This window comes from Babylonia areolata, chromosome 30 (assembly GCF_041734735.1).
Source record: "Babylonia areolata isolate BAREFJ2019XMU chromosome 30, ASM4173473v1, whole genome shotgun sequence".
In the NCBI taxonomy this organism is placed as follows: Eukaryota; Metazoa; Mollusca; class Gastropoda; order Neogastropoda; family Buccinidae; genus Babylonia; species Babylonia areolata.
In genome coordinates, this window is record NC_134905.1 from 3,929,176 (window position 1) to 3,947,666 (window position 18,491).

Genomic DNA, 18,491 nt, shown 5'->3' on the forward strand with positions numbered 1-18,491 from the left:
CACTTATAGTGAATAGACGTTAAACTGAAGATAAAACACACACTGATTTCTTTTCTTTTTTTTCCCCCTTTCAAAAAAAGTTTCTATTCTTTTTCAATCAATACAACACAAATTAACACAATTCACATTCAGCAACATACTTAATCAGCGACATTTGACATTCACTGAAGTCATCAGCACTGACAATAACATCAGGTAATGACTGTGGTGCATATGATTATGAGTTAACATCACCAATGCGGGATTTGCCTTCATATAATCAGAATGTAGATATAGATATGTAATAATTATTATCATAACCTGCAAGACTTGACTCAGTTTTTTCTTGACAAGAATGAGAGTTATTGCAAGGGCTTTTCTTTTATATAACACCCCCCCCCCCACACACACACACACACACACTTCCTCCTAACCCCCTTACTTTCTCTAAACCATGACCCGCCCCTGTCACACACAGTCCTATTGCTCTCTCTATGTATTTTGTATTTGTATTTGTATTTCTTTTTATCACAACAGATTTCTCTGTGTGAAATTCGGGCTGCTCTCCCCAGGGAGAGCGCGTCGCCACACTACAGTGCCACCCATTTTTTTTTGTATTTTTTCCTGCATGCAGTTTTATTTGTTTTTCCTATTGCAGTGGATTTTTCTGCAGAATTTTGCCCAGAACAACCCTTTTGTTGCCGTGGGTTCTTTTACGTGCGCTAAGTGCATGCTGCACACGGGACCTCGGTTTATCGTCTCATCCGAATGACTAGCGTCCAGACCACCACTCAAGGTCTAGTGGAGGGGGAGAAAATTTCGGGGGCTGTGCCGTGATTCGAACCAGCGCGCTCAGATTCTCTCGCTTCCTAGGCGGACGCGTTACCTCTGGTTTTTGTAATTAAAATAGTGGTTTGTCATTCTGTGTGTTACACACACACACACACATACACAGCAGTTTCTGCTTGGACTGGTCCAGTTTGTGATGAGTTGTCATTCAGTGTGTGTTACACAGGGGAGGGGGGGCGGGGGGCGGGGGGGTTCTTGAGAAAGAGTGGTCATGAATGTTTTATCTAACTTGATATATTTTTCTTTCATGTAAAGCGCCCTGAGCTCTTAAGAGAGAAAGGGCGCTATACAAATATACATTATCATCATCATTATTATTATTATTATATAGAAGTGCTAAAGGCTGCAGATACTATTACTTATAATCGTAAGAGCCCTCGGCATCCCAACAGGGGGAGGTGGTGGGGTGGAGGGCTAAGTTGACTGAAAACTGTTTAGTTGCTTATGCAGTTTGTAAAATAGTTGGTCACGCCTTTCTTCCACCCCACTTCACTTACCGGTGAACTTGTTTGGCACTCCAACAATGCCTTGTGAGATCTTTGAGACCTTGACCTTGCTAGGGTCATAGGTCTTGACCTTGAAAGGGCTGCCTTTGATTGGGGTACCAGCAATGATGGCGTTCACTGTGTATGTTCCTGGAAAAAAAGGGGGAAAAAAAAAACTATGGGTGGGGCACAACATAGGTACATGCGTGTATAAACCACGTGAAAGTGTTGAAAACAGGCATGGAAAAAGGTATCAGCGTCTATTCACCTTCACCTTCACCTATCCCGTAGTCTTGTGGACCGTTGGGGCGCCACAAGTGATCTGGCAACCAGCATCCTCCAATCCTCTCGGTTTTCTGACCTCCTGATTGTATCGCTCAACCTCAAGCCCGTCCATTCTGGGATGTTGTCCTCCCATCTCTTCCTCTGTCTGCCTCTCCTTCTCCCCCCCCCCCCCCCCCCCGCCCCCCCTTGCACTGTGCCCTGCAGGAATGTCTTGGCAAGCCCTGATGATCTCATGACATGGCCATACCATTTGAGCTTGCGTCTCTTGACCAAGGTCAACAGGTCTTCATAGGGCCCAATGACTTGCTTGATTCTGTTTCGAACTTCTTCGTTCGTGGTATGATCTTTGTAGGAGATGCCCAGGAGTCTTCGAAAGCATCTCATCTCAGTGAACTGTATTCTCTTTTCTATTTCAGCTGTTAAGGTCCACGATTCACATGCATGTCTATTCATGACATTACAAATAAATCCTATCAAAGAATCCACCTTCAAATGATGTTTTTTTTTTCTTTCTTCTATGCTGACTGATGGGGAGAAGAAGAAGAAGGCTAACAGTAACACTGATGTTTTGAAGATCTATTCTGGCTGACAATATGACAATACAGACCCACAAATTCTGAAGTTATCAGTCTAGTGCAAAACACAGGGCACTGTTGCATCTGGTGCAATACATACATTTGTTTGTTTTGGATTTGTATTTCTGTTCATCACAACAGATTTCTCTGTGTGAAATTCGGGCTGCTCTCCCCAGGGAGAGCGCGTCGCACACTACAGTGCCACCCATTTTTTGTATTTTATCCTGCCTGCAGTTTTTTTTATTTGTTTTTCATATCGAAGTGGATTTTTCTACAGAATTTTGCCAGGAACAACCCTTTTGTTGCCGTGGGTTCTTTTACGTGCGCTAAGTGCATGCTGCACACGAGACCTCAGTTTATCGTCTCATCTGAATGACTAGTGTCCAGACCACCACTAAAGGTCTAGTGAAGGGGGAGAAAATATCGGCGGCTGAGCTGTGAATGGAACCAGTGCGCTCAGATTCTCTCGCTTCCTAGGTGGACGCGTTACCTCCAGGCCATCACTCCACCATACATACAGACAGACAGACATATATACATACATATATACACACATATATACATACATGCAAACAGACAGACAGATCAATAGATAGATGAATATAGATTGATAGATAGATAAGCATAGATAGATGGGCTGATTGACAATAAAGAGCAAGAGAGAGAGAGAGAGAGAAAGGAGAGAGAGAGAAAGAGAAAGAGAGAGAGGAAGAGAGACGGAGAGAGCACTCAGAACTCTAAACATTTTTTATTCAAGGATCAAGATTTTGGGCATGGCCTATTCTTCCAATCTGTCCTTGAAAGAGATAATGATAATGACGATAACGATAACGATGTTTTATTCAGATTAAGGCCAAAACCCCTTACTGAAGGGGGCCATACAAGAAAATAAATAAGGAAAATGACTTGACACAATAAACCAACATCACAAATCAACCAAAAGTAGCTAATACAATACTCAACAACATTCACAAAATAACAATTCAAAGTCTCTTCAATGCCTCACGTATACATATATGGCCAAGTTTTGTTGGGTAAGCTCATGTTTTGACGACATGAGCAGATTAAATCTAAAAGCACAGGGATCTTTATAATATTTAGGTCGAATTAATCTTTGTCTGAGGTCACCCAAAGCAGGGCAACATAACAAAAAATGCAATTCATCTTCCCTACCCAGGCTGCACAATCGACACGTATATATATACATATTCACTCCTACTACAGTATCTGAAACTGTGGTCCTTGAAAGAGAGAAAGAGAGAGAGACTGCATAATTATAACCATATATGTATATCATCATCGTCATCATCATTATGATTGTTACCATTATTTAAAAAAAAAACAAAAAAAAACCCCCACACTCACCAACTTCCCTTGGGAGGTATTCCACAGTGAGCGTGGATGAGCCGTGACCGCTGATTTTATAAGGGACGTTCTGTCCATTGGGACCTGTAGATTTGGAATGTGTTCACATCTTGACTCAAATACATGTCTAACTCACTCGAGACGACCAACTATCTCTCCCCCCCCCTCCCCTCCGCTCTTACAGAGACCCCAGAGCTAATGTGATGTGGAATGCCTCAGCCTGCTATAGCTTTTGTCATTAGAAATGCAGTATTCACACATCTTGACTCAGATACATGTCTAACTCACTCGAGACGACCAACTATCTCCCTTGCCCCCCCCCCCCCCCAACCCCCCACAGAGACCCCCAGCTAATGTGATGAGGAATGCCCCAGCCTACTATAACTTTTGTCATTAGTTTCAGTTTCAGTAGCTCAAGAAGGCGTCACTGCGTTCGGACAAATCCATATACGCGACACCACATCTGCCAAGCTGATGCCTGACCACCACCTCCACCACCACCCCTACAAAGACCCCAGCTAATGTGATGCTGAATGTCCCAGCCTACTATAACTTTTGTCATTAGAAATGCAGTATTCACACATCTTCACTCAAATACATGTCTAACTTCACTCAAGACGACCAACTATCTCCTCCCCCTCCACCCCCACTCCTACAAAGACCCCCAGCTAATGTGATGCTGAATGCCCCAGCCTGCTATAGCTTTTGTTATTGAAAAATGCAGTATTCACACATCCATTGGGACCTGTAGATTTGGAATGTGTTCACATCTTCACTCAAATACATGTCTAACTCACTTGAGACTACCAACTATCCCCCCCCACATAGACCCCAGCTAATGTGATGTGGAATGTCCCAGCCTACTATAACTTTTGTCATTAGAAATGCAGTATTTACACATCTTCACTCAAAGACATGTCTAACTCACTCAAGATGACCAACTATCTCCCCCCCCCCCTCACCCCCCCGACCCCTACAACGACCCCAGCTAATGTGATGTGGAATGCCCCAGCCTACTATAGCTTTTGTCATTAGAAATGCAGCATTCACACATCTTCACTCAAATACATGTCTAACTCACTTGAGACTACCAACTATCCCCCCCCCCCACCCCACCCCCACATAGACCCCAGCTAATGTGATGCTGAATGCCCCAACCTACTATAGCTTTTGTCATTAGAAATGACGGGCGCAATAGCCGAGTGGTTAAAGCGTTGGACTGTCAATCTGAGGGTCCTGGGTTCGAATCACGGTGGCGGCGCCTGGTGGGTAAAGGGTGGAGATTTTTACGATCTCCCAGGTCAACATATGTGCAGACCTGCTAGTGCCTGAACCCCCTTCATGTGTATATGCAAGCAGAAGATCAAATACGTACGTTAAAGATCCTGTAATCCATGTCAGCGTTCAGTGGGTTATGGAAACAAGAACATACCCAGCATGCACACCTCTGAAAACGGAGTATGGCTGCCTACATGGCGGGGTAAAAATGGTCATACACGTAGAGGCCCACTCGTGTGCATACGAGTGAACGCAGAAGAAGAAGAAGAAGTCATTAGAAATGCAGCATTCACACATCTTCACTCAAATACATGTCTAACTCACTTGAGACTACCAACTATCCCCCCCCCTCCCCCCCCACATAGACCCCAGCTAATGTGATGTGGAATGCCCCAGCCTACTATAACTTTTGTCATTAGAAATGCAGCAGCATTCACACATCTTCACTCAAATACATGTCTAACTCACTCGAGATGACCAACTATCTCCCCCCCCATCCCCCACCCCACCCCCTCCTGCACACACCCCACCCCCACTCTTACAGAGACCCCAGCTAATGTGATGTCGACCGTCCCAGCCTGCTATAGCTTTTGTGATTAGAAATGCAGTATTCATTGTCTTTATCCGCCTTTCCGACTCTAGAACCTTCCGTGAGTAATGTTTCAATGGTTTCGATACTGCTGTGGTGAAACACTGCAAACATCGCATATTCTGTCCTTTGTGCACGCACGCACGCACCCACCCACACACACACACACACACACACACAGATAACTCTGTGTACATACAATCAGAAGTGAAGCCAACACCGCAAATGTTTATGAAAGATCTTAAACAAGCATTATGAAGTCAACAAGTATGTTTAAAAAAAAAAAGAAAAGTTATTCAACTATCTTCATACCCTTTTAATATAAAATACAATATTGTTTGTTGCTTTGATTTGAAATGCAATGTTGTCAGTACGAATCAGGAATTTGGACTGTGGACAAAGGTAACTGGTAATAATACCATTCATCTGCGTTTTGGACATTTATTTGCAAGCTGAACACAAAGTTGCTATCATACAGTTCTAGTATTTCCACTTAACTCACACATATATTTTCTGTCCTGTTTTCAACCTTTCCACAAATACACAGACTCTATACAAACAAGGCAATTATCCCATTCCCTCTAAATAAAAAAAAAAAAGAAATCTACTTCCCACTTCCATGGTGAGTAAAGAAGCATTTATCTAAATTAATACAGTACCCCCAGCACTGACAATAATAATATTCATACATATTTACGCAGGTTACAGAAACCAAATGCATGCACAACATGCTGAACAGAAATATAACTTTGATGAATCTTGTCAAATAAAAAAAAAAATTGCATGTGTACTTAAGAACTTAAAAAACTCAAACACATATTCACTTGAACACATAAGTGAAAAAAGAAAAGAAAAAAAGCAATATAAAACATGTACCAGACATTTGCATAAACACACACACAGACACACACACATGCAACACACAACACACACACACACACACTGCCACACACAATCCTACACACACACACACACAACACAAAACAAAAAACAAACAAACAAACAAAACAACCAATCACAAGAGCTGACCTTAAAAGGCTCTGACCTCTTGCGCAGCAGTTGCAGCAGCCACCAATCAAGACTCACGTTACTTCATGCAGTTGTCCTGACTAGCCAATCAGAAAGCTTTTCTCATTGCACCAGCTATATAGGAATCCAAAACGTCACCCAAATACTCCGACTGATAACCGGAGTCTGTTAGTGTTGGAGAAGGGTTGTGGGGAGGGAGGGAGGGAGGGCGAGGGGAGGGGGGACATGGGGGTGGGGGGGGGGAGGGGAGGACAAGAAACGACTACGCACCACTTTGTAAACCATGCATCATCTATGCTAGCAAGAGCATAGCAATGGATTACTAAAACTGTCATTTTTATCACACCCCAGCGCAACGTTATGAATATTCTTTTCAGGGGTTTAAAACGTACAAGGATACAACAGCTTATGGTATACAGGCCACTTATTACATAAACCATCCCCAATTGTCAATATGAAAGCATGCATAGCAAGCATTAACATAACCTTAAACCACAATATATATAAAACAAATTTAATTTTAAACATGTAAATTCATCAACTTTTTTTCTTCACATGTCTACCACATCTGGTTAATTTCTATATACAACTGTTCATGGCAACCATATGCATCTCAACTCACATACTATGCTTTACATGAATCCATCAACATATATCTAAATGTGTAGCACACACACACACAACTTTTTCAGTACAGTTGTCCGCTCTGAAATGCTGACACAGTAGGATCAAGCATGATCATCAAAACAAATTATCCACCCCTGTGCTTGATTTAGAGGGGTCATTTCCAAACAATTATGATATGAACAGAAACAGAAACAACAACAACAACAAATCATAAACCAAAAAAATAAACCCTGATCATTATCATGATATGACTTTGCCAGCAGTATTCACACAAATATCAGAGATGACAAAATCGTGGTAAAGACGTTTGTATGAGGGGCATAAGGAGAGAAGACTGGGAGAGTGGTAAATTTGGCGGATTGGATGAGGGTATAAGGCAGAGAGAGTGGTGATGAGGTTGACTGGATGAGGGTAGAGGGGAGAGAGAAGACTGATAGAGTGGTGATGAGGTTGACTGGATGAGGGTATAAGGCAGAGAGAGTGGTGATGAGGTTGACTGGATGAGGGTAGAGGGGAGGAGAAGACTGATAGAATGGTGGTGAGGTTGACTGGATGAGGGTATAAGGCAGAGAGAGTGGTGGTGAGGTTGACTGGATGAGGGTAGAGGGGAGGAGAAGACTGATAGTGGTGATGAGGTTGACTGGATGAGGGTATAAGGCAGAGAGAGTGGTAATGAGGTTGACTGGATGAGGGTAGAGGGGAGGAGAAGACTGATAGAATGGTGGTGAGGTTGACTGGATGAGGGTATAAGGCAGAGAGAGTGGTGATGAGGTTGACTGGATGAGGGTATAAGGCAGAGAGAGTGGTGGTGAGGTTGACTGGATGAGGGTAGAGGGGAGGAGAAGACTGATAGAGTGGTGGTGAGGTTGACTGGATGAGGGTAGAGGGGAGAGAGAGTGGTGATGAGGTTGACTGGATGAGGGTAGAGGGGAGAGAAGACTGATAGAGTGGTGATGAGGTTGACTGGATGAGGGTGTGTGTGTGTGTGTGCGTGTGAGCGCATGTGTGTGTGCTTGCGCATAAGCATGTGTGCGTGCACGTTTGTGTGAGTGTGTGTGTGAGTGTATTTGTGTGTGTGTGTGTGAGTGTGTGTGTGTCTGTGAGTGTGTGTGTGTGTGTGTGTGTGTGTGTGTGTGTGTGTGTGTGTGTGTGTGTGTGTGTGTGTGTGTGTGTGTGTGTGCGTGTGTATGTGTGTGTGAGTGTGAGTGTTTGTGAGTGTGTGTGTGTGTGTGTGTGTGTGTGTGTGTGTGTGTGTGTGTGAGTGAGTGCGTGTGCATGTGTGTGTGTGTGTGTGTGTATGCGTGTGCATGCATGTGCGCCCACATGTTTCGCACGCGTGCATGCTTGTGTGTGTTTTCTTCATGACTAAACAGATTATTTTAGTTTCACTAAAAAGTGCGCAGACAAGAACTATTTCCAGGTCGATTTCTAACCGAGTCCTCACAAAAATCAAACCATAAGCAGCATCATCATACAATCAAAGCATAGGTCAAGTCTCATCACAACGTTTCATACAACAAGCAGCAAAAAAAAAAAAAAAAAAAAAAAAAAAGAAAAGATTAAAAAAAATTTTTTTTTAAATCAAACAGAAAAGCAAAACAATTTCATCAAATACTTCACAAAATAAGATCAATCACTGCACACACACACACACAAAAAAAAGCTGCAACTTTTGACACATTTGGGGGAAGGAGAAAGAGAACACGAAAGAAAGTATGCAAAAATGATTTCCTCAAAAGAAGAAAGAGAACAGGAAAGACGTAACGTAAAAACAATTTCATCGAATGATCCATGGAACAAGACCATACAAAATCTGCAACGCTGGACATATCTGGCACAACAAAAAAACAATAGTTTCAGCGCAACAGACGCGAAAAAGGGAGCACAGAATTTGAGAAGAAAAAAAAATTCAAGCGAAATCCTGTCAAAAACAAACAAACAACAACAACAACAACAAAAACGGAGAAAGAAAAAAAAAAAAGTTCAACACATTCGACTAACTTAAAAGAAATCCACTGTACCTTACTTACACAGCACTCGAAATATCACCTGAAATTAGTAACCATCGTTAGAGACACACACACACACACAATGAATCTAACATTCAGTTTATCCAGCAAACAGCCATCAGTGTTATTAAAACGTGCGATGACAGACCATTAATTCCTAGTTTAAAAAAAACACACAAAAAACCAACAACAAAAAATAGTGACACCCGAAACAAAGTAAACCAGTGGAAAAAAAAAAACTACAACAATAAAGAAAAAAAAAGAAACACAAGAAAAAAAACCAACCTCTCAACAGTCAGTATGGACAAAACTTTTTTTTTTTAACAATAAAAACAAAAGAAACAAATTGCAACAACACCAAAAGTTAAAAATACAACAACAACAAAAAATCAACTTGTATACTTGTTCCCACCACACATAAAAAAAAAGAAAAAAAGTGGGAGATAATCCATCGTCCGTTTTCTTGTGCAAGACATATATATATATATGTATGTACATTTATACACAGTGATTCTGAACACTCAAAAAAAACCCAAACAAAACCACACACTCTCCGTACAATGTTCGTGTATTTAAAATGTAAACACTTTTCCATGCTCCACACACACACACACACACACACACACACAAGAGATTCACAAACCAATACGTTGTGTAACATGTGAAACGTCACAGTATCACTTCAAGAAACCATACACCGTGTAACATGTGAAACACCATGGCATCAAATCAACATCAACATTCAGAAAAAAACCCTGTGTGGCCATCAAGTCTACCTCAATCAAACAACACGCTGAAGGTCTGTTTTCAAACTGACAGGCGTTTGCAATTTGGTGGGAGTGACTCTGACGCAGTTTCAAGGAGGTGCTTAATAAGTCCGCTGTCTGATCCATGTACTCTAAACCACATCTGCGTAATACCGCTACAAATAATAAAAAAAAAAAAGAAGGGGGGGTGCTGAAAATGAACTCTACCACCTTAGCAAAGGAAGCCCAGAACGCTAACAATTTATGTAAATGAAAAAACTGAAATGAAAATAATGAAATTTTACTTTTTTCAAAGCAGATATTAACGTGAAATGGAGAGAAAAAAAATTGGTTAAGAAAAAAAACACACAAGTTATAAAATAAAAAAAAGTCATAATAGATGAACTGAAACAAAAAATAAAAAATGATTTCTTTCTTTACTTTCAATTTTAATAACTGTCTTTTGATAGACCTGATGAAGCACAAAAGATTTTTTTTTTTTTTTTTTTTTTTTTCAACACACACCCCGAACATTGCAGAATGTGGTGTGAATCCCAACCAACAACACACACAGAGGTCAAAGAGCGTGACCTGCGACCTGTGTGACCCCGACTTACACAAGATGATGACCTCTGACCCCTGCGTGACGGCGGCAGCGCTCTTCAGGGCGAAGACGTTTTCGGTGTTGACGGCCACCAGCTGCGACAGCTCTGACACTTCCGCCTCTAGGGCTCGGGCCTCACACCTCAGTGGGGACACTGCCCAACAACAACGATATCAATAATAATCAGTGTTCAGAGTGTTGTATTTTAACTCACTCAGTACGGCCAGTCCTCTCTTCTCCTCTACACAGACCCCTCGGATGTCCAGTGGGTGTCTGAATGACCCAACCTTTGGCTTCCGTCGTCAGAATTGTAGTATTCTTTGTCAACATTCACCTCTTCAGTATAAGAGCCTTCCGCTTGCAATATTTTGATGATGGTAATTGGGGTGAAACGCTGTTAACGTCGTCTCTTTCGCCGTTCGTATGGAGAGAGTTAATCCCAGGGTGTGCCTAGTTTTTAGTATAGGACAAGGAGTCTTCATTTAACCAGCTGCTGTGGCGAAGTGGTCAGCGTTGCGGACAGACGGCTGGGAGGACACGGGTTCGAATCCCAGCGGAGGTGGGGTTTTTCGGCCCGTGGCCGGCTCCTACCCAGAGTTGAGTGTGCTGTGGGCTTAAATGGGGAGACTGGGACCACACAGTCGAGTGTCATCCACTTCAAGGATGCGTCTTTGGGTGTGTTGCTCTAATTACCTGACCAACACTGCAAGTGTCTGTATCTCTCGGGCCTGGTTAACGCCGGGATATCATTATGACAGGAAGCGTAGAGTACAGCCTTGTCACGCAGTCCCAAACCAAAATGGACCTCCATAGCAACATCGTCATCATCATCGTCATCCTCCTCCTCCTTGGGGACACTGCCCAGCAATAACGATATTGCGGCACATCAGTTCCATCCGGAAATATCTGTCTATTGATGCAACATCCAGACTTGTCGTTTCTCTCATTCTCTCTCGCCTTGACTACTGTAACTCTCCTCTTTTTGCAACATCTCCACTGGCTCCCTGTCTCACACAGAATAAAGTACAAGATCAGCACTGTATGTTATAAATGTATTCACAAATCAGCCCCTTCCTATCTCTGTGGCTGCCTTCACCTCTACACTCCATCTCGCTCACTACATCAACTTCGGATCCACTCTGTTTACGTATACCCAGATTCAAGCTCTCGACTGTTGGCCGCCGTTCTTTCTCTGTCTCTGGACCTTGCAATTGGAATGAAATTCCTCTTTCACTTCGTCAAGTTTCCACACTCGGCTCTTTCAAGTCTGGCCTTAAAACCCACCTCTTCCCAAAATAGCCTCCCTTGACTGCCTCTTCCTTGTCTTCAGTTTCTACAGTTTCAGAGTTATGCATGCATGTGAATGACTGGTGCGAAAGCGCTTTGATTTGTCTCTGCACAAGATTCAACGCTATGTAAATACCATTATTATTATAATCAGTATTCAGTGTTGTATTTTAATCCCAGGGTGTGCCTAGTTTTTAGTATAGGACAAGGAGTCTTCATTTATTCATTCATTTATAATTATTATCATTATTGGTAGTTGTAGTGGCGGTGGTGATTGTGGTGGTTGTTGTAGTGGCAGTGGTAGTATCATTGTTGTTATTATTATTACTGTTGTTGTTATCATTATTATTGTTATTATTATCATCATCATTATTATTATCACTATTATTGATATTGTTATTGTTGTTGCCATTATTTATGTATTTAATTATTCATCTATGTCATAAACTCTCCTTGATTTGGGGGCTTATTTATTATTGTAACCTACTTGTTTATATTTGAAGATCATTTTACATGTTTTTAGTATTTTTTTTTTATAACGAGTGTGATATGGAGACTGATGGCGGATGCATGGATATTTGATGCAGCTGAGATTGTGTGCTTCTGAGCGTATGCAAATCAGCTGAATGGCTTATGCATGTCTATATTTGTACTATATAGAATTTAAGTGTGTGCCACCACACCAAGCATCTCCATTTAAGGACAATAAATTATCTTGTCATCTTGTGTGAGATGCCAACCCCTGTGCAGTGTTTCTAGGTACACAGTCAGGAAATTCGGTAGGGACATTTTCAATCTGGTAGCTAGGAGCACTCGGACTCCGAGCTGCTGCTCCTCTACAGCTGACACATTTGTGACACTGTGTCTCTTTCCCTGGTCTTTGTTCGTCTTGTTTTCCACAATCGGAATCCACGGCTGACTTTCTCTGTTTCAAGCCGCTTGTTCCTCCCTTGCGATCCCAAAGGGCACTCCACCGGGCACAGGCACTGTTTGACCAAGACGCAACTTGATTCAGCCATGTTCTCTCTTGTTCGGGGGCAAACTTCTTCTTCTGCGTTCCCCGTGATCATGGTCTCAGACTTGCAGTCCTATGCTGGAGATGAAGGTGGTGGTCTTGATGAGACCTTCTTTGGTGCCCCAGAGCTCTTCTGCCAGTGTGGCTCCATAGGGCCACTGCTGCGTCCGCGCATCTTGATACAGGGGGCAGGACTGCAGGATTTGCTCCGGGGTTTGTGGGCCTGTCTTACACGGGCAGTCAGGAGTGTGAGACAGCTTTATTCGGTACATGTGGTCTCGCAGGCAGCAGTGCCCGGTGCGTAGTCAGAATATGATTGTCTCGGGGGCAAACGATTAAGCTGATTGGTCCTCTCTATAAGGGAGGCTATCTTGGAAAGGAGGAGGGTTTTAAGGCCAGACTTGGAAGAGCTGAGTGCAGAGACCTGACGAAGCGAAAGAGGAAGTTCATTCCAAATGCATGGTCCAGACACAGAGAAAGAGCGGTGGCCGACAGTGGAGTGTTTTAAATACACAACACATTCGGCAGTTCATTCATCTGGGTTCGAATCTCAGGAACGGCGCCTGGTGGGTAAAGGGTGGAGATTTTTCCAATCTCCCAGGTCAACATATGTGCAGACCTGCTTAGTGCCTGAACCCCCTTCGTGTGTATACACGCATGCAGAAGATCAAATAAAAGATCCTGTAATCCATGTCAGCGTTCGGTGGGTTATGGAAACAAGAACATATCCAGCATGCACCCCACCCCCCCTCGAAAATGGAATATGGCTGCCTTCATGGCGGGGTAAACAAACAAAATGGTCATACACGTAAAATGTTACATGTATCCCATTTTTTTGTATTTTTTCCTGCGTGCAGTTTTATTTGTTTATTCTATCGAAGTGGATTTTTCTACAGAATTTTGCCAGGAACAACCCTTTTGTTGCAGTGGGTTCTTTTTCGTGTGCTAAGCGCATGCTGCACACGGGACCTCGGTTTATCGTCTCATCCGAACGACTAGCGTCCAGACCACCACTCAAGGTCTAGTGGAGGGGGGGGGAGAAAATATCGGTGGCTGAGCCGTGATTCAAACCAGTGCGCTCAGATTCTCTCACTTCCTAGGCAGACGCATTACCTCTAGGCCATCAGTCCACCATACATACAGACAGACATATATACATATATATATACACACATATATACATACATGCATACAGACAGACAGATCAATAGATAGACGAATACAGATAGATAGGTAGATAGATAAAGAGCAAGAGAGAGAGAGAGAAAGGAGAGAGAGAGAGAGAGAGAAGGAGAGAAAGAGAAAGAGAAAGAGAGCTCTCTCTCTCACCTGACAAGGCCTCGTCGTTGAAGAAAATGTCCACCTGCTGCATACCGGGGTCCACAGGTACAAACTGGATGCGGTAGACCCCCTGGTCCAGGCCGTTCACCTCGTTGGGGATGTTGCCGTTGTTCACCATGATCTGCAGCTGGCCCTCCCCAGCCGCGTGCACGTCAACTGTGGGCAGTGAAACACAGGGTGTGTGTGAGGTGTAGTAATAATAGAACAGAATAGAATAGAACAGAATAGAATAGAATAGAATATGTCTTTATTACCAAGTGTACCGGGGTCACAAGGAATATTGGGGGGGAGGGTAGTACATAACAAGGTACGAACATAAATCGAAAATCATACACAAACACAGATACAGTAGAAATTAGGATGCATACAAGTGCATATCAATATAAAAAAAACTTGTGCACACTCACACATGCACGCACTGCACACACACACCCACACACATGCGTGCATGTGCGCGCACACACACACACACAATCACACTCACTCTCTCTCTCTCTCTGGATGGGGCTGATGACCAGATCTTCAGGTAGATGGTTGTTGATTGCACAATTCTATTTATCATACTGGATTTGTTCGAGAGACAGGGCATTGACTGCTTTCGGGAAAAAGCTATTGGTGAAGCGATTAATAATAATGATGATGATAACAATAATAATAATAATGATAATGGATACTTGCTGAGGACTTTCCCCCTTTAAACAGAGCTCAAAGTGCTTTACAATAAACATTAAACACATACACACACTCGCAGTAACTTACAAAAGGAAGAAGAATATGAATATAAAAAAAATGATTTAACGCACAACAGCATAAAACTTAAAGAAATTCAAAGACTACACATATTATATTACTGAAAATTTTACACACACACACACACACACACACACAGAGACACACACACACACAGAGTATACATGGCTTATAACTGACTGTCATCAGAAAGGTATGGGAGGTCTATGCATAGGCATTTTCAAAACGACACATTTTCAGATCAGTTTTAAAAGATCAAAATGAGGTAGAGTGATGAAGATCAGGAGGTAAACTGTTCCCGACAGATGGAGCCGAGTCAGTGAATGAGAAAGGGAAAAATCACCGAAGGATCTGGTTTTAACTCTCTCCATACGAACAGCGAAAGAGACGACGTTAACAGCGTTTCACCCCAATTACCATCATCAAAATATTGCAAGTGGAAGGCTCTTATACTGATGAGGTGAATGTTGACAAAGAATACCACAATTCTGACGATGGAAGCTAAAGGTTGGGTCATTCAGACACCCACTGGACATCCGAGGGGTCTGTGTAGAGGAGAAGAGAGGACTGGCCGTACTGAGTGAGTTAAAGCAGGGAGCAAGTAGCTGCCGTCAATCAGAAAATTATCTGAGTTATCACTGGGGTGGGTGGGCGGTGGGGTGTGTAGGCTTTAAAAGATTTTCTTCAGATACTGTGAGGCAGCACCTGAAGTGGAAATGAAGGTGAGAGTTGCGACGACTTTGTACACTACTGCATACCAGCGTTCATGTCAGCGTGTGGTGGGTTATGGCAGACAATCATATTCCGACTACGCACGGGGCACTGCCGCCTGTGAGACCACATGTACCGAATAAAGCTGCCACACACTCCTGACTGCCCGTGTAAGACAGGCCCACAAACCCCGGAGCACATCCTGCAGTCCTGCCCCCTGTATCAAGATGCACGGACGCAGCAGTGGCCCTATGGAGCCACACTGGCAGAAAAGCTCTGGGGCACCAAAGAAGATCTCATCAAGACCACCACCTTAATCTCCAGCATAGGACTGCAAGTCTGAGACCATGATCACTGGGAACGCAGAAGAAGAAGAAGAAGAAGAAGAAGGTGGGTTATGGAAACACTGATCTCTCTCTCTCTCTCTCTCTCTCTCACACACACACACACACATCAACTCACCACACACACACACACACACTCATCAAACACAGACACACACACACAGAGTAAACTTACTGGTGAAGGCCATGGGTTGTCCAACAAAGCCGTCCTCAAGGGAGGTGACAGTGATGGCCTTGGTGTTATAGGCCTTGGCTGTGATAGGACTGCCACTAACCTCCTGACTCAGATAGTGCACACTGATCTGGTGATCGCCTGGAAAATAAGTAAAATATCATGAAAATAATGGCAACCATAATGATAACAGTAATAATAATGAAAATGATGATAATGGCAATAATAAAGTTGGGGTGAGTCCTGTCAATGTCTTCAGTGTCGGCAGATTCATTGGGGGGGGGGGGGGGGGGGGGGTGTTGCTGGAGGGACGTGGTGGCGGTCTCTGCTCTGGAGGAGAAACTCACTCAGTCAGGCTCTGTGACTAAGCCATTATTGTTGTTAGTAGGGGGCTTAGTAGGTGGTGGTGTCCTAAGTACAGGAGATACAATATACAAGTTATGATGACTTCTATATATTTTTGATGTCTACTGTTGTTAGTGCATGCGTGTGACTGTGATTATTGTATGTGGGATTCACTTTAAGCTGACATTCAAGCTTTTGAGACTTCTGTATAACTTGTATGTCTTCTGTGATTGCTGCATGTGTGTGACTGTGGTTATTGTATTGTACTGTATTGTATTGTTTTGTATTGCATTATATTGTATTGTATTTCTCTTTTTGTCAAAACAAACTTCTCTGTGTGAAATTCCGGCTGCTCTCCCCAGGGACAGCGCGTCACTATACTACAGCGCCACCCATTTTTTTCGTATATTTTCTTGCATGCAGTTTTATGCTTTTCCTATCGAAGTGGATTTTTCTACAGAATTTTGCCAGGAACAACCCTTTTGGTGCTGTGGGTTCTTTTACGTGCGCTAAGTGCATGCTGCACATGGGACCTTGGTTTATCGTCTCATCCGAATGACTAGCGTCCAGGCCACCACTCAAGGTCTAGTGGAGGGGGAGAAAATATCAGCGGATGAGCCGTGATTCGAACCAGCGAGCTCAGATTCTCTCACTTCCTAGACGGACGCGTTACCTCTGGGCCATCACTCCACTTGTAAGTGTGAAGTACTTTAAGTCAGCATTCATGCTTTTATGTCTTCTGTGTAATATGGTGAATGACCGTGATTTTCGTAAGCTGTTTATGTGTTTTACACCACAAGTTCATTTCCCTTTGGAGATTATAAAGTATTCCATATCCTGTGTAACGTTTCACCACCATAACAACAAACATAACAATAACAACACAATAAACAACGCTCCACTCACCCACTTCACGAGGCGTGTAGGTGATAGACACATCTCCGTCTTTTTCCACACGCTTTTCAAACGGGAGATATTCACCCTGCGGATCTGAACACCACACAATTCAGGTCACAATTTGGTTCTGTGCAAAACAGATTTACCTCCCATCACACAATTCAGGCCACAATTTGGTTCTGTGCAAAACAGATTTACCTCCCCTCACCTTCTGTGCTTGAGGGAACGGTACTGTATGACTGCATGGCAGTGAGTTTGTTATTGAGAGAATGACGGTCTTGCACTGTGTACTAAACGCCTGTGTACAAGTTACTGGCAGTGTGTTAGCTACTGAGAGAATGACGGTCTTGCACTGTGTACTAAATGCCTGTGTATAAGTTATTGGTAGTGCGTTAGCTACTGAGAGAATGACGGTATTGGGTATTGCACTGTGTACTAAATGCCTGTGTTTAAGTTATTGGTAGTGTGTTAGCTACTGAGAGAATGACGGTCTTGCACTGTGTACTAAATGCCTGTGTATAAGTTATTGGTAGTTCGTTAGCTACTGAGATAAAGACAGTCTTGCACTGTGTATTAAATGACTGTGTATAAGTTATTGGTAGTGTGTTAGCTACTGAGAGAATGACGGTATTGCACTGTGTACTGAATGCCTGTGTATAAGTTACTGGTAGTGTGTTAGCTACTGAGAGAATGACGGTCTTGCACTGTGTACTAAATGCCTGTGTATAAGTTATTGGTAGTGTGTTAGCTACTGAGAGAATGACGGTCTTGCACTGTGTACTAAACGCCTGTGTACAAGTTACTGGCAGTGTGTTAGCTACTGAGAGAATGACGGTCTTGCACTGTGTACTAAATGCCTGTGTATAAGTTATTGGTAGTGTGTTAGCTACTGAGAGAATGACGGTTTTGCACTGTGTACTGAATGCCTGTGTATAAGTTACTGGTAGTGTGTTCGTTACTGAGAGAATGACGGTCTTGCACTGTGTACTAAATGCCTGTGTATAAGTTATTGGTAGTGTGTTAGCTACTGAGAGAATGACGGTCTTGCACTGTGTACTAAATGCCTGTGTATAAGTTATTGGTAGTGCGTTAGCTACTGAGATAAAGACAGTCTTGCACTGTGTATTAAATGCCTGTGTACAAGTTACTGGCAGTGTGTTAGCTACTGAGAGAATGACGGTCTTGCACTGTGTACTAAACGCCTGTGTA

At 43.0% G+C, this 18,491-nt stretch overlaps 1 protein-coding gene across 7 annotated transcripts in view; it reads right to left on the reverse strand.

The window, feature by feature from the left end:
• LOC143275326 (filamin-A-like) overlaps positions 1-18,491 on the reverse strand; it is a 218,166-nt gene that overhangs the window by 90,440 nt on the left and 109,235 nt on the right. For 5 of the 7 annotated variants that reach the window (XM_076579343.1, XM_076579345.1, XM_076579346.1 and 2 more), the window contains 2 exons: positions 3,539-3,622; positions 1,326-1,463 (listed from right to left, as the gene is read on the reverse strand). In XM_076579343.1, coding sequence (XP_076435458.1) covers positions 1,326-1,463; positions 3,539-3,622 — 222 coding nt within the window. Of the gene's footprint in view, positions 1-1,325; positions 1,464-3,538; positions 3,623-10,433; positions 10,575-14,051; positions 14,220-16,043; positions 16,182-17,291; positions 17,376-18,491 lie in introns of all 7 variants that reach the window. The other 2 variants (XM_076579350.1, XM_076579349.1) reach the window with 1 other exon arrangement.